The sequence below is a fragment of the Glycine max genome, chromosome 19 (assembly GCF_000004515.6).
Source record: "Glycine max cultivar Williams 82 chromosome 19, Glycine_max_v4.0, whole genome shotgun sequence".
In the NCBI taxonomy this organism is placed as follows: Eukaryota; Viridiplantae; Streptophyta; class Magnoliopsida; order Fabales; family Fabaceae; genus Glycine; species Glycine max.
The window spans coordinates 50,524,211-50,540,302 of record NC_038255.2 but is presented as its reverse complement, the minus strand read 5'-3'; the positions used below and the strand labels follow the sequence as shown (position 1 = coordinate 50,540,302).

The window sequence follows — 16,092 nt, the reverse complement described above, 5'->3', positions numbered from 1 at the left end:
GTACATCTAAAGAATCATACAATGTACATGTCTAAAAATTGACACCTTGGCAATCGATAACTCGCTATAAAATGGCACTATAATATAAATAGAGTAATATTTTTTTAACACTAGATAAGCACAAAACATTCAATTAACACCTCTCATTTGTTTCTAACTATCTCTTATTCGTGTTAAAAAAAAAGCTCTCTCTTTTTATCACTCTTTTTATTTATTTAATAGACTCTAGACTCAATTAACTAATTTATTAAGATTAAAAAAATTAATATAATAAGAAATTTTAGCTTTTTAATATAAAATTAATCACTATTTTCTACTAACGCTACTAATAATTGTCAATTTTTTTTGTTTTTTAATCTAATATTTATAATAAGGCTAATCTTATAAAACTACAACTCTCTTTCATCTATTTATCAATTTTTTTAGATTTATGTAAAAAAATCTAACTCAACACTTAACTTGAAATGAGAGAAATATTATTTTTATTTCCTTTAATCTCTAATTGTAAACAAAATTTTGCTTTATTTTTTATTGGCTATCCAGGTGAATAATCAAATTAAAGTTTTCAAAATTCTTTTTATACCAGACAATAAGTTAAACTCCTAAACAATTTAAGACATTCATGTATTTCCTTTATTATTTATTGAACTAGAAAATGACTTATATTTAGGAATCTTTTTGTGAAAAATAAATAAATACTGCATAAGACATTCTAAATGAGTCTTAAAGAAATTGGACTAATAATATCAATTTTATATTTTACAAATTAAGAGCATAACTTAACTTTTTTTAATGTTGTTAATTTATTAAAAACATGGCATAAAATATTTGTAAAATTACTAATTTGATTTTAGAATACTTTTTAGATGTTATTTGATTTAAGATAATTTTACTCTAAATTCATTGAATCTCTCTAATATTTTACTCTTTAATTATTATTTGCTCACTGGTATAAAAAAAACTTAAATAACATCTTAAAATTAATTTTTGACTTAATTATATTTTAAGTAAATAAAATTCAGCATACTATTTTTTTTTTAAAAAAATAAGTTACTATATTTTTTTACCAGACTTTGGTACTTAATATCCATTAATTTTAAATAATTGGATTTAATACCACTCGAACCAACAATTTAGTATAAAATACTATATTATAATTGTAAAATAAAAATATAATGAGTGATTGAATTAAATTAAATGTTAACTTATAACAAAATATTAAATAATTTTAAAATTTTGAATTTTATGTTATTGCTTTAAAATATTTTATCGAGAATAATAACTTTATATATATATATATATATATATATATATATATATATATATATATATATATAATATTTATTAAAATCATTATATATATATATATATATATATATATATATATATATATATATATATATATATATATATATATATTAGGTAATAAATGTATTGATTAACAATATATAAGGGAAAATATTATTTTATATATTTATAAAAACACTACATTAATAGCATTAGATACAGAGAATGAGAGATAGCGATAGGGGCAGATGTTTAGGTATTAAATTTGCAATTAATGCTTTTTTTTTATCATATACTAATTTGTATTTTGTTTATAATAAAAAAAACGGTGCTTTAACGGTGGGTTCCAAAAGACGGAATGTGATGTGAAGCATTGGATGGAGTACTGAAAATACTTAAAATTCAGCGAAATGTCTTCCAGAGGATCTCATGGCTTCCAGTGAAGGCCTTGACGCGATTCAAGTGCGTCTCTACCTCTTGGAATTTCCTGTTCTGGGACTTTGTGGTCGGTTTGTGAATGGCACTATGAACTTTCTGATTATCGATGGTATAGTGTTGTTGTAACTATCAATGAGTTAGTAATTTTTTCGTATGATCTGAAGAATGAGACATACCACTATTTGTCGTTGCCCGGTGGTTTAACCGAGGTCCCTCCTGATGAGCCTGAGCTCGGGGTCTTGAAGGGTTGCCTGTGCATTTCTCATGATCACAGGAGAACACATTTTGTTGTTTGGATAATGAGGGAATTTGGACTCAGTTGCTGAATGCAAGTTATGAGCATCTTCAGATTGCCGAACCTTATTTGTTGCCTTGATTAAGATGTCATCTTGCTGGCCAACAATGCAGGTTTAAAATTTGTTATCTATAACCAGAGAGATAATAGAGTAGACAGCACCGGGAATTTCGACGACAAGTCAATTGTGTTCTGCTTTGATTATGTCCAAAACTTAGTTTTGCCGTATTGAAATTGATCTACCCTGCATTTGGATGTATGAATTTATGTTAAATGTGTAAGTGGTTTCAGAACCGTCCCATTTAATGTATGAACAGGGAAGAATTCTTAGTTTGATTAATTTGTTGGACGGTTTTGTTGGCTATTGCTAATGGTTGAATTTCTTTGGACTGAATGAATTTATTTTACTTTATATTTAATACTGTAGTAAGCTGGTACATGATTTTCCAGAAAGGAAATTGATTCTCTCTCATATTTTATTCTTGGGTTGGTCTTCAAAATGTTTTAAACAAAATGCAGAAAAAAAGGACAGTTATTTTAATAATAATTCACTTAATAGTAATGTCATTTTTTTCCCTGTAATTTACTTGTATTATGGTCCCTTGTTTTTGTTCTTTCTCTTGACAATATTTGGAGAAGTCGAAATAAGAGTTTTGGAGAATGCGAGTTTGAATATGGTGAATACTCAGACTCATTATTAGCCAAGTTTATGATATTGTGACTAGTCCTGAGCATGACATCAAGATTAACTCTTCTGCCTCTGTTGCAATGGTTATTCCTCAAATCTGATGGATTCCGCCTCCTTTAGGACAGTTTAAAGTTAAACTGTGATGACTCTATGCACAAGGTTTCTGATCATGCTGCAGCTGGTGGTTCTCTTTGAGACTTTGTGGTAATGTATTTCTTCCATAAACATAATTGTTAAAAAAATTTACCTAAAGAAATTAAGATAATAAAAGATTTTATACTCCTTTTCTTATATTTTTATTTAAAGATTTCTTCAATTAATACACTTGAATTTACTGTAACAGACCACCAAAAAGTAGACTTCAATTTACAGTAACAGAATTTTAATCCCTCCAAATGGTAGAAACTACTCTCTCTGTCTATATCTATACCTATAATTTCAAACGTAGTATGTAGTAACCTAGCAGCATCAGGATTGCAATGAAACTGATCAAATGGTGCAGAGTGTGAAAGTCGGAATTCAAAGGCCTTGAGGTATGATTGTTCTCATTTTTATAATTCCAATTTTTGTGTTCTCATTTTGACAAGCATGTTCTGTATTTTCTCATTTTTTTTAATAGGTTTCAAAGTTGGGATTCAGCTGTATGAGCCTTACTGGAGCCTTCAATGATCCGCTTCCTGAAGAAGAAGGCATATCTGTTACCCAGCATGCTTGGATTCAGCAAAGGAATCACTTCTTTTCCTTCTTTTCTCTTTCAGAGACTCTAGTCCAGTTTATGCAGTATTAAAAATCCGCTTCACTGATACGGGATGATCTACATAGCATGCTAACCTAGCATTAAACTAATACAAGCTGAAGAATACTTCAATGATGACTGGGGACCATTTTAGGCTTTTTATAATTGCCAATATGCTGAGTGCTGACACGACAAAACAAGGACATCTAGTATACTAATTCTGCATATGGCTAGTTGCCTTGAGTTAGTCCTAATTCCACATCTTTGTTAAACTATGCATACCCTCATATAAAATCATTTTGACTTTCAGGGTTTGGTTTTTAAATTGGATGGATGGTTCCAAAACACAGATTCTTATTTCAATTCAAAATAAGCCAGTCCTTGGTCCCTTACCACAGCAGAACCAATGGACATCTTGAAGGTCCTCTTCCACTTCTTCATATTTTTTCATGTCACATATGCATCAGATGACTGCAAATATTATTCTTGGTGCAGTGACAATAACATCCTTATTCGTTTCCCCTTTCAAATAGAAGGTCACCAACATCCTTATTGCGGCGGCTATCCTGGTTTCAAATTAACTTGCACCAATGATAGCAAAACAGTTATTAAACTTCCATACACGGGAAAGTTCATTGTCCGCAACATCAACTACCTCAGACAACAGATACAAGTCTATGACCCTGATAATTGCCTTCCAAAACGTCTTCTAAGCCTCAATCTTTCAGGCTCTCCCTTTGTTGCTGCTTCACTCCGCAACTACACCTTCTTAAGATGCCCAACTCGGAACGCAGGGTCACAATTCATTCCCATTGACTGTCTTAGCAATTCTACATCTTTCGTATCAGCTATTCTTTCAGTGAACTTGCCCAATCCATTGCCCGAGTCTTGCCATGTTATTAAGAAGCTCACATTTCCAGTTTCAAGGCCGGGACCATATGAGGAGATTTTCAGAGATGACCTTAGTGGAGATCTTCGATTAACATGGCATGCACCTGACTGTAGATATTGTGAATCACAAGAGGCCTTGTGCGGATTTGAGAGCATAAACAGTGATCAAGTTCGTTGTTTCTTTGATTACCAAACAGGTAAATATATATGTTACCAGATTTTCGATCTGTTTTTTTTCTTCTTCATGAAGTTAACTCCTTAACTTTAGTCAGAAACTTGATAATTCAAACCGTTTAAAGGACTAAAAGAAACAAGACTTGTTAGTGTTCTCCATGGAGCTACCATTATTAGTTGGACCGTAAGCAGTAGTAAGCTTGCTTGAAACAAGAATTTGTTAGAAAAATTAAAGTCAACGTTTTGATATCAGTAGCCATTGTCATACCATTTATTTTTTTTTGTATTTTAATGTCTGTTGACTTTAACTGTTAGTTTGCTTGTTGGGACTTAATTAATGGAAAAAAAATTAATGAAAAACATTCTGAAGTCAGGAGCTTGCGTTGCGTGCACATTGAAAATTATAATATAAGGCAGATAGTTAAGTGGTTTTCTCTATCGTATTTTTTATTTTGATTCATTGATCCTTCAAAATTACGTGGTGATTATATATTCTTTAAAAAATTTAGTCAGCAAATAAATCTCTCAAGACCCAAAATATGTTTCTATTAATTCTTCAAAAATTGTTACTAAATTAGCACTTAAAATATTATATTTGGTTAACAAAGGATTAGAGCATGACACATAACTGTTAATTTGGTGTTATCCAAAGAATTAAATTTGATAACAGAATCTTTAACAGACGGTGATGTTTTAGATTTTCATAGAACTGATTAGATTATTAATTTTTTTTTAAAGACTAAAATAGTGTGGGATGTAATTGAAATATAGAAGGCCAACCTACTATAGCATTTACTCATTATCAGTAGTACTCTTGAATTTTCAGCTCCTCCACAACATGGTCTTCGAGTATTTGGAATCATCACATCATCTATTGTGGGACCAGCTATCATCTTTGTCATTGCAATTGCATGCTACGCGTCCTTAAAGTACAGAAGAGGCAATACAGCCAGAATTGCTGCTGCACAGAGGTCGGAACCAAGTGCAATATCACCCCAACCTTCCATTGCTACGATGGGCTTGGATGATTCTACAATCGAGTCTTATCAGAAACTTGTACTAGGGGAAAGCCGACGAGTGCCTGGACCCAATGACGGATGTTGCACCATATGCTTGTCAGAGTATAAAACCAAAGACACAATCAGATGCATTCCTGAGTGTGCACATTGTTTCCATGCCGAATGCATAGATGAATGGCTTCGCATGAATAGCACATGCCCCGTTTGCCGCAACTCCCCCTCCCATCCTTCTACTGCTCAAGTTATGGCCAGTGATCCTTGATTGGTTATGGGTTTATCCATTAAGCAGAAAACCACAAATCTGGGTCAGAAATCCAGCTGCTCTCATTGTTTGTTTGTCACACTTCGGAGGCTTAGTTAGTGATATGTGTCATCATTGGGATGTCTTTAATGTTAAACGGTTGTCAACTTATTATATAGCATGGATTGTAATAATAATAAATAGTTGGATAAATTAGGAACAATAATATCCGGCCATTGATGATACTCGTCATTATCTCATAATACAATACCAAAAAGAAAAGTTGGAATTGTTTATAATGCATAATTCTTGGGTTATACAGTGTTCAGCTTCCTTTGGCTGCTGGTAACGGTATTTATTACATCAAAATACAGCCCAATATGAACACTAAAACGAACAGAAAAGGCATGCATCAGTCAGAGTTCCACAAGTCATCAGAGGATACAACTGACACCCAAGTACAAGGTGCAAACAGTTAAGAAATACTGTACAGAGAAATAACTGCCTTCTCAAAAATCTCCTTACTTCTTCGCAATCAGCTTCTTTGGAAGTTCATCCAGGGGAGTTGATTTTAAGAGAAAAAGCCTGGCAGCACGCTCCATCAAAGTACCTCCACATTTTAACCCACGTGACTGCAGTTCAGACTTCAACCTTTCCAAGCCAAGAACCTGTCAAGACCATAGCAATGGTAAAGGCATAATAAACAATCCATGACCAATGCTAATGCCTAATAGATGAAGGGGATCGGAGGCTTTAGGGGCCATTACTCAACTCTGTTGATACATTTTTCTGAATTTTTCACACATAAAATTTTTAGTCATCCACAAGAAATGAAAAACATTGCTATATCACCATCGTGCAATACAACTACTATAAATCAGATTAGTTAAACCGCCTTAAAAGAATAGTTAGAATTCTTCAAAAAATTAAACCATGGTAACAACTCAATGAATTACAGTTGTGGTTTCCACCCATATTCAACCATTTAGTTTTGCTTGACTTTTAAAAACTGAAAATCTATCTAACAATTAAAAAAAAATCTCGGTGGCTTTATCTATATAACCCCATATTATTATTAAGTAATATAATAAAGATGAGGGGAAAATTTCACAACTAAACTAACTAACTATAATAGAATTTCTGCTTGCTTCACAACTAAACTAACTAACTACAACACATAAAACGTACTAGTATTTGAAAGTTCTCTTTCAAAGGCTTTCTATCTTTGAACTATTGAGAGGACTAAAGTTCTAGCTAAGCCCCAATACATTAGCATTGTATTCAGTTTATCAGTTCCTTTGTTTCTGTTCTTTTTTCTTCTGTTTCATCAAGGATCCTCGTTAATTCACCATAAATCCTGCTTCTTCAAGTCCTTTTTAGCGTCCTGATAAAACTTCCAGAATTTGTTTATTCCCACATATCATAACCCAGCTATCCAATTTGATTCTCAGACTAAAACCTAAATCTCTAATAAGTTCCTTTCTCCTTTTGAGGTGCAACCATAAAATGCCACAGATGTAATCTGCAACTTGCCAATAAGCCCTGAACTGATTCCTGAAAAGTTTGAATTTGCAGCTCTAAACTCCCAGTATGGATTTATTTGAAGAAAACAAAGATCTAAATCTTGATGGATAAATTTGCTTGTATACACCCTCCTCCCACATATCTGCTTGACTTAGTCATCCCATTGATTTAGGAGATTTATGCAAAATATATTTATTATTGTTAAAACTAATGGGCTACATTGTTGAAGGGTCTGAGTGCTTAACTTACACTCAGCAGATTCATTTATATATATAAAGACTGATTACATAGAGATAAAACGGACAATACAGAACAGAGGACCTAAAGTCTACTCTCAGAGTAGATACAGCAAAAACAGCTTTTATAGCTGTCACTAATACATCAGAAAATATAATATAATCTAACAATCATAATGTTTTTCAATAATTATTTAAATGAATGAACTCAAAATGTATATGCCCATACTAATCGCCCATCCCATCGTCTCCCCTTGCTTCGTCACTAGGGTCAATGTAATATGTTTCAACAACATCAAAGAGAGAAACAAAATTAAATGGGTATTTAAAAAATTAAAAAAAAAAACACCACTGAGGACGGACTTGACCTATTCACATAGAGAGAAATCCTATTTTCACATAACCCCTATCTCTAAACGAGAGCAACAAATTAGCAAAACTATTTTTTTGGAGTAACTGGTCATTACCAGCTACTGTTGGTTAAGTAGTGGTCTGCCGGTGTGCCACACTATTTGGGCTTCACCATAGCCACTGCCTTCTTTAAATCCTATTTAAAGCAAAGGGTACCACACAGACAAACAGAAGTCCAGAGGATCCTACTGAAAACATACCTCAAGTTCGGCAGCTGAATTAAAGGCATCAAAATTCAGGGGCTCCTCCAACACAGGAACACTAGTGCTTGGTGAACTTCCTTCATTGACAGTTGCTTTATGCTCAAGAGATCCATCAATTTCCATATCATTAGATTCACCAGCACTAGCCACGGTTTCAGAGCCCATAACATTCAAGGCCTGATTCACAGTACCATCAAACTTGTCAGACACACCTCCATGACAATCCTGATTATCTTCAGCAACCACCGACCCCTTTGGCATTTCAGTAGCCTCATTGATTATCACAGGTTCAGCTGTGGCGTGAATAATTTCACCACTCAGCATCCCAACAGATACCACATTTCCATCCACAGCAGTTTCCTTCTCTTCTTCAGACCCACTTTCACACGAGCCAGCACCAGAAGAGCCTCCGCCCCCATTTACCGAACCCAAACTGCCCTCAGCCTTATTTGAGCCCAACTCATTCGGGCCATTCAACAATTCCGATTTCTCCATCTCCCCCTCTTCATCAGAATCATCACTATAATCACTATCACTTTCATTCAATTTCCTCTTCCCCATCCTACAGAACACAAGTACCAACATCACTAACCCACAAAGTCCAAACAATCATCAAAGGAAACCACATAACAGTAACAATTAACAAACAACACACAACACGTGAGTAAGTGAGTTCACTTACCATATTTTCAACTTCTTAGCATCATGGTGGGGTTGTGAAGGGCTCTTGCGCTTGGCAGTGAGAGCCTCTTTAACAGACAAGGCAACCTCGGCAACACAACGTTCAGATTCCTCCCTATATTTTGCGACATACTTGTGGGCCTCACCGTCACCTTCACCCTTACCCTTTCCCTTGCCCTTCTTCATCTGCTTCTTGAGAAACTCCTCGGCCACCTTCTCGAGCTTCCTCTCCTCTTCTCCGGCCTTCCATTCCTCCAACCTCTTCTCGGCGTTGACGTGCCTCAGCCTCCGGCCACTCATGTCGCGGCACGCGTCGAAATTGTTGGTCTTCTTCTGGCCGGCCTTGGTGGCGGCGCCACGGAGAAGCGAGCCAAAGCCTCCCTTGCCGCCCTTGAGGCGCAGGAGGAGGCGCACGGAGGGAAACATGTTGCCGTCCCCCGGGGAGCACTGGATAGCGGATTTGTCATCGTTGAGGTGGCGACAGCCGGTGACGAGGCGCTGGTGGTGGGCGGGGATTCCAGTGAGTTGGAAGAGGCGATCCTTGATGGAACTCGCGTAGAGGATCGGAGAGGGGAATAGGAGGGTTAGGGTTTTCCCGTCCAAGTGCTTCACGAACAGGTTGTACATCTTGCTGCTCCTCTTCTGCTCCATTGTCGAATTCCAAAACCAGGATTGAGGAAATTAGGGTTTCGGGAAATTGGAGAGAACGAAAAGAGAAATGAGGGATGAATTATATGTTTGTGAGAATCGATGTGTGTAATATGTAAATAATTTTAAATTTCTTCAATTTGTTTTGCGCGTATTATTAATAGGGCCTCATCGAAGCTTCAATATATGGAGGAAATTCAACTTAATTAAATTGGTGATAAATATACTGAAACTCTCTTTTTACAACTTACTCACTTATACCTCGTAATATTTTCTTAAACAATATCCATTTCGGTAATTTAAAAAAAACCTTATTGGTGATAAAAGCTGATTATTTTAAGATTTACTGTAAAAGTGAATGAATTTATCATATAAATTAGTTTATAATGATATAACGATATAAAAAATTACATTGTTACACGCACACACACATATATAATACAAATATATAAAAAAATTTATTAGTTTTATTATTATTTAAAAAATTAGTTTATAATATAAAAATTAATAATTATATAATAATTTATTTATTAATTTTTATTCTTAGTTATTACTTTAAATATACTATTATGAATTATTTTTAAATTTAATTATATCTGAAAAAAAATTTAACTACCATTGACAAATAAATTTGCAATGAAAGAACTTGATCTCTTACAAAAATCTCAAAATAAGAAAATAAATTTATACTTTTAGGAAAAAAATATATTCAATTTTCTTATCATAGTAAAAAAAAAAAGATTTTGTTGGAATTGATAAAATCTATTTGGTTAGTCTCTAAATAAAAATACTTTGGCTTCCCAATTAGAAGACCAATTGGTAATTATTAAATATGTAGCGGGTCACCCATGCCACGTGGTTAATCAATCTCGGCTTTGGAATGACATTTATATAACCATACAGTAGTTGCCTATACTGTTAGAACTCTTTTTTGTTGAAAGTCAAGAAGTTTGCATGCAATGCAAGTTGATAGAACCAACCAAACAATTGCACAAATCTCTATATATACTATATTTGGTACTAGCTAAATTAAAACAGTCTAGTTTGAACTATATATCCTCAAACAATGTGAAAATGTCAAGAGCAGCAATTGTATCCATTGTCATTCTCCTAATTACAAGGTGTGAAGCTCTGGGTTCAATATCATGCCACACAGTACTTGAGGAGGTAGCACCTTGCACTAGCTTCCTGCAAGAGAGCTCAAAGCAGCCCTCTGAGGCGTGTTGCAATGGCATCAAGAAAATCGAATAGCTATATGCCAGTGCCTCAAGGAAGGATCGACTGGCCTCGATTGAAAATTATGATCCTAAACGTGTGCCTCAATTTCCCAAAGATTGTGGACTGTCTGTTACACTTCCTCCTATTGACAAGAATACCGATTACTCTAAGTAAGCTGCTTCTTTGCTCTCTTTCAAATTCAATTTATGTATGCTTCTAACTGCAACTTTTGCTATAACTATTTTTATTTTTCTGTTTATGCAGTATAAGCTTTATTTTAGCATCAATTATGCTATAAAATAAATACTTTTATTAGCATCAATTATCTTATAATTATAAACGATTTTTAATCTTTTCAAATTTAAATTGTTATCATAATTGAATTTTTTTTTTAATATCATGATACTGATATCAAATATTTATTAGTTTTATTGGTGATTAATCTTTGATGAAAAAACTATTGACCACCATTGATGAAATTTATCTTTTCAATCATACTTTTTTTCATCTATGAGAATAAAAAAATATATTGTTTAAAGGACCAAACTCAATAGCATTGATAGTGATGTCTTCTTTGTATAATTGATACTTAAATAAATGAAAAATATTTAAAAAGAAGAGGAAAGATATTTTAATTGATGCTAATATATACATTAAAAGATTTTAGCATTAATTATGTTATAAAATAAATATATTTATTAGCATCAATTATCTTATAATGTCAATATTTATTAGCATCAATTATCATGATTTTTAAAATAATTTACCAACAACAAACACATTTATCATAACAAAAAGAAGCTGCTTCTCTAATGTCAATATTTTCTTGGAGTTTTTTTTACAACGTGGTAGTGTTATATATTTGTTTTGTTATAAGTGTTATATATCAAATGCTCATACGTTCACATGTTTGAACAATTTATTAGTATATAGGAAAAGCTTCATCTTCTTTGTCTTGCGGTAACACCTTTTAAGAATGATTGTACCTATTTCGTCAACAAGGATGGCGAAATGGGACTGCACCACCGATTTCGCCAATGAGGATGATGAAATTCACTCCCATTGTGTTTTGTCAGTTTAGACAGCGAAACGCTACTGTTCTTGATGTTTCACCAGCTTTGAAGGTGAAATGGTTATAGAAATAGACACCTAGGAATAAGTTTCAAAATAGACCCTTTTAGATAATTAGTTTGTAAAAAGAACTTCTTAAGTTAATTTGTCAACAAATGCATGGATGATTAGGTCATACAATAACAATAAAACATATGAAAGAAATAATAAAAATTAACATTGCGTTAAATAATAATAATAAAACACATCAAAGAAACAATAAAAATTAACATTACATTAAATAGATATTAAGGAAAAATTACATTACAATAAATTTTGGCTCCCATGAGTATGTTAACATTAACATGTCCTTATTCCTATTTGCAAGTTAGTGTTTCCGAGAAGTGAAATCTGGTTCAGCTGGCTTTTGAGGTAACAGAGGTAGTAGTCTCTGTTGCATTCTATTGTGTCTGCTATTTTCTCTCAAATTTCGAGTGCATTGGCAGCAAATTACCTTGATGCATATATGGTTGCACCAAGGCTTAGACTAGACCCTTCCTCATTTGCAAAAGCATCTTGTAGCTCATCTTCTGCTTCGCGCAATGACCTCTCAATCTTCTTTTTCCAGTATCGACGCCAAGCTGCTTGTATGAAAGTAGCAGCCCATCTCCTCCACTGTGAAGAATAGAACCTGCATGGAATAACAAGCACATTGCAAAATTGATGAGGTTATAAAGTTTTTTGAAAAAAAGAAAATACGACAAAAATAAGAGAATTGTATTCTAAGATCATTACAATAATCCCACATGTGCTCATATGAAAAACGAGTAGTACTTTAAGGTTGTTCATCACATGGTTTTTATGACTTCTGTTATTGCTAAAGTTTTTATAATTTGATATTAAAATGAATTTGATGGGATTATATAAGAAAACTACTCTCAGAAGTCAGAAACAAAATTTATGGTTGAGTTATATCTGCACCTTGTTTCCTATTGTCTAGCACGATTCAACAAATTGTAATGATGCATAATCAAAGAGGAAAAAGAAGAAATTGACATGATATAAATTATCAAGCCTTGCCTGAAAACCTGTTGGAGCTGTTTGCTGTGAAGGTGTCGAAATTGGGAAACAACAAACTTCAAGTCATCAGCCATGAGAGCAAAGGCTTCAACTTCTGACATAGTTTGTACTGTCCTGGTTGAAATGGGTAGATTTGAGGAGGAGTTGGGATCCAAAGCCCATGTCAGAAGTTCCTCTCCACAAAAGTCACCAGCCTTGAGGAAACCAGATCCTCCACCATTTGTTGTCACAGAATAAACTTTTCCACTCATAATGAAAACCATCTCATCAAGTGGATCTCCTTCACAAACAATGCAGCTATGCTTATCATAAAGGACTGTCTTCAGTCTATCGCACATTGCACCCAACAACTGCTGATCCATTAATCCAAACATTGGCACCTAAAGCAATAAAATAAGAACATAAAAATGTTTATTACACGCACTATGGTTAGAAAAAATAATAATAATTTGATGGGGAGGAATCATGATTATGGATGATACCCACCCTTCTAACTAAAGCTAAGCAAAGGTGACGCTTAGTGTCCCTTCTGAGATCTTTAGGAAGGTTACGAATTAATGCCTCCTCGTCAACACCGCTATTTTCTTGCCATTTGTAATGTTCAAAACGTCTAATTCTTTGCTTTAAGTCCTCAGGTAGCATTCGGTGGGACATCCAGAGTTCTATTTCATGTCTCCGCTTCACTCTCTTCTTTTCCTCTATAAAGTTTCTCTTCTTTTCCTCTATAAAGTTTTTAGATTGCGTATATTGATGAAGATATTTCTGTAACAATATTCAACAATTTAGCAATCTATAAAGGGAAGAATTTTTGGATGACAACTTCTTAACATAAGTATTTAAATCAAATAGACATTAGAGATAACTAGTTCTATATATGTTGCTTCATCTGGCCATGCCCCAGCTTCTGAAAAACTTTATTATTTTTTGAAATAAGGTATAATATGTCAGGTCCTTTACACTCTTTGAGAATTTTTAATTAGTTCCTTGGACTAAACAAATTGTAATTGGATCCTTAGTATTGTAAATTTCTTGTAATTGGATCCTTGGAGTTAGTCAGTGACTGTTTGAAACCACTAGAAAAATAATCAATTTGTGGTGGTTTTATTAACTTCAGGATCCAATTACAAAAATGGTAAAAGATTAAGAACCCAATTATAAATGTTTTTAGTGAAGTGACCTAGTTAAAATTTTCCAAAAATGTGTATTAAACCTTGAAATGAAAAGCATTCTTGAACTTGGTCCCTCAACACCTACATTATTTCATTTCGGTAAACTACGAATTACCTGCATGTTTCCAATAAGCAATGAGTACAAAACCAATCCAACAATGGCAATAAAGATTGCAAAGGCTATCTCTATGACATTAATACTTGTTTTGAGGTTTTGTCCAAGGGAACTGCAAAAGATGGCAATTTTTAATTTTGGTTGCACTAACATTTCCTTGATAAGATGTTACAAACTCAAATAAATACATAGAAGTATAGGAAACGAAATTAGATAAAGATATAGAAGTTCTATAGGTCATAAAATAAGAATGTTGGATTTTCATATATATAAAAACAATAGATTATTGGGCCACCTTAAATTGCGCAAACCCCACCAAAAGCAGTAGAAGAACTTCTGATGAAGATCTGTTGTAGATTCTACCACACCTGAATCTAAAGCATCAAAGAATATTCCAAAATTGAAGGTGTTTTTGTCTATGATTTTATCAGGGTCAATGAAAGAACAAGTTTTATTGAGAAGTTGAAAGACATTTTGATCGCCGTGTCCACAACTCAAGTATTCTTCATGAAAGAGTGAAGCATTCTTCAACTCTCTGCGCCAGCACCACACCTCTGACTCTATAGAAAGCATGTACCAGACGGCTCCAACCATCTGATAAGCCACATGTATATTTTTTTATCATAAAACTCAGCATGATAACTACCTAGAAACATGTATAAATTGGATTTGGACAAGGAACAAAAATAAGCTTACATGACTTGCTAGGGTAAAGAGAAAAAGATTAAAGGTAGCTCCAGCCCATGCTTTCTCAGTGAATATTCCAATAGTTTTCTTTACTTCTTGGTATAGTGGATAGATCCGCCACAGCCTTGGCACATACAAGATCAATACTGAATACTTCAACAAATCCTTTACTACTAATGGATCCGGTGATTTCAGGTTTGGAATGGCTAAAAAAATCACCTACAGTGTCTAACACGACATCAAATTATCATGTCTTTCACATCAAACCGAACTGGAAAATACATTTTGGCTACTTAGTACTTACCATCAGAAAATAAATATATTTAAGAATTTAAGAGGGAGATACCTGCGGAAGTGGAATAATTGATAGAATATCAATGATGAAGTGTGAAGTTAAGTATCTTTTCATTATAGGCACAGGATCATGAATGAGCTCATCCCTTCCAAAAACACGAGAAAAAGGGGTCTTGAAACCTGTCTTAAACTGAAAGATTATGCGAAGAATGTAAAATAGATCAAAGAAAGTCCGAAGAACACAGACACAGACAGTGATCTTCGATGCTCCATCCAAATGAAGGCATTTTTTATCTTCATTAATCACTGGAATGTAAAAGAAGAGTGGGTCCAATGCGACTGACAATATGCACATTATTACAAAGATTTTGTTCCATTTCTGAAGGAGTGGTTCCTGTGGATCAAAAATTTTCTTCATAGTTCTCTTTCCATCACTTACAGTTACAGGAAGGATATCTGAATCTCTCCTCCAGTTCTTCATCTTTTCCAGCCTTCCTCCTATACTCTTCAAAAAACAGCACTCACACTTGGTCTAACTTTTCTTTTCGTTATGTACATCATTAACAAAATCTTCTATCTCTATACTAAAAGACGGCTCTGATTTCCCGTCCTCCAACCTGGATGGAGAGAAATTTAAACTTAGTGATTATGTATGAATGTATGATGTATCAGATCGATATATCATATAAGTTACTTTCTAACGATTACGAAAATCACATGAGTTATGATCAAGTCTCCAAAGGGACGCCTCAATTGTTGACTTTGACTACTACATACTCCAAAATCAAAATGATAGCATGATCAAATCTCGTTACTAGCGGCTAGAGGTAGAAGAGTGTTTTAACTTGAACAAAATAGAGAACACAAACCACATAGAGCAGACTCTGATCTTATGGTTGATTTTAAAACTGGTAATTACCCAACTTGGAAGACGAAGCAACATAGAATAAAGTTGTAGTATGTCAATCTGTCAAACTTTATAAACATGCAGCTATCAAAAGTTAAAA

General features: G+C 33.7%; 3 protein-coding genes across 4 annotated transcripts; 1 reads left to right on the top strand and 2 right to left on the bottom strand.

The window, feature by feature from the left end:
• The first annotated feature begins 1,640 nt into the window (after nt 1–1,640).
• Nucleotides 1,641–6,072, top strand: LOC100799895 (putative RING-H2 finger protein ATL21A). Of its 2 annotated transcripts, XM_041012769.1 has the most exons (3): nt 1,641–3,241; nt 3,328–4,532; nt 5,336–6,072. In XM_041012769.1, the coding sequence occupies exons 2-3, from the start codon at nt 3,851–3,853 to the stop codon at nt 5,788–5,790; spliced, it is 1,137 nt and encodes a 378-aa protein (XP_040868703.1). In that variant the 5' UTR covers nt 1,641–3,241; nt 3,328–3,850; the 3' UTR covers nt 5,791–6,072. The 2 variants fall into 2 exon arrangements, with proteins under 2 accessions (XP_040868703.1, XP_006604906.1); XM_006604843.4 differs by having other exon boundaries at nt 1,641–4,532.
• On the bottom strand, nt 6,043–9,614 carry LOC100799364 (replication stress response regulator SDE2). Its single transcript, XM_003553739.5, has 3 exons — nt 8,826–9,614; nt 8,141–8,705; nt 6,043–6,437 (listed from the first exon to the last, which is right to left on the bottom strand). Exons 1-3 carry the CDS (start codon nt 9,473–9,475, stop codon nt 6,291–6,293), a joined length of 1,362 nt encoding a protein of 453 aa, XP_003553787.1. The 5' UTR covers nt 9,476–9,614; the 3' UTR covers nt 6,043–6,290.
• A 3,430-nt stretch (nt 9,615–13,044) lies between these two features.
• On the bottom strand, nt 13,045–14,699 carry LOC100527422 (uncharacterized). The gene is given in 4 exon segments (NM_001248924.1): nt 13,045–13,200; nt 13,307–13,582; nt 14,031–14,104; nt 14,400–14,699. Coding segments are annotated over 2 exon segments (303 nt in total). The 5' UTR covers nt 14,699; the 3' UTR covers nt 13,045–13,200; nt 13,307–13,582; nt 14,031–14,100.
• Nucleotides 14,700–16,092: the final 1,393 nt, after the last annotated feature.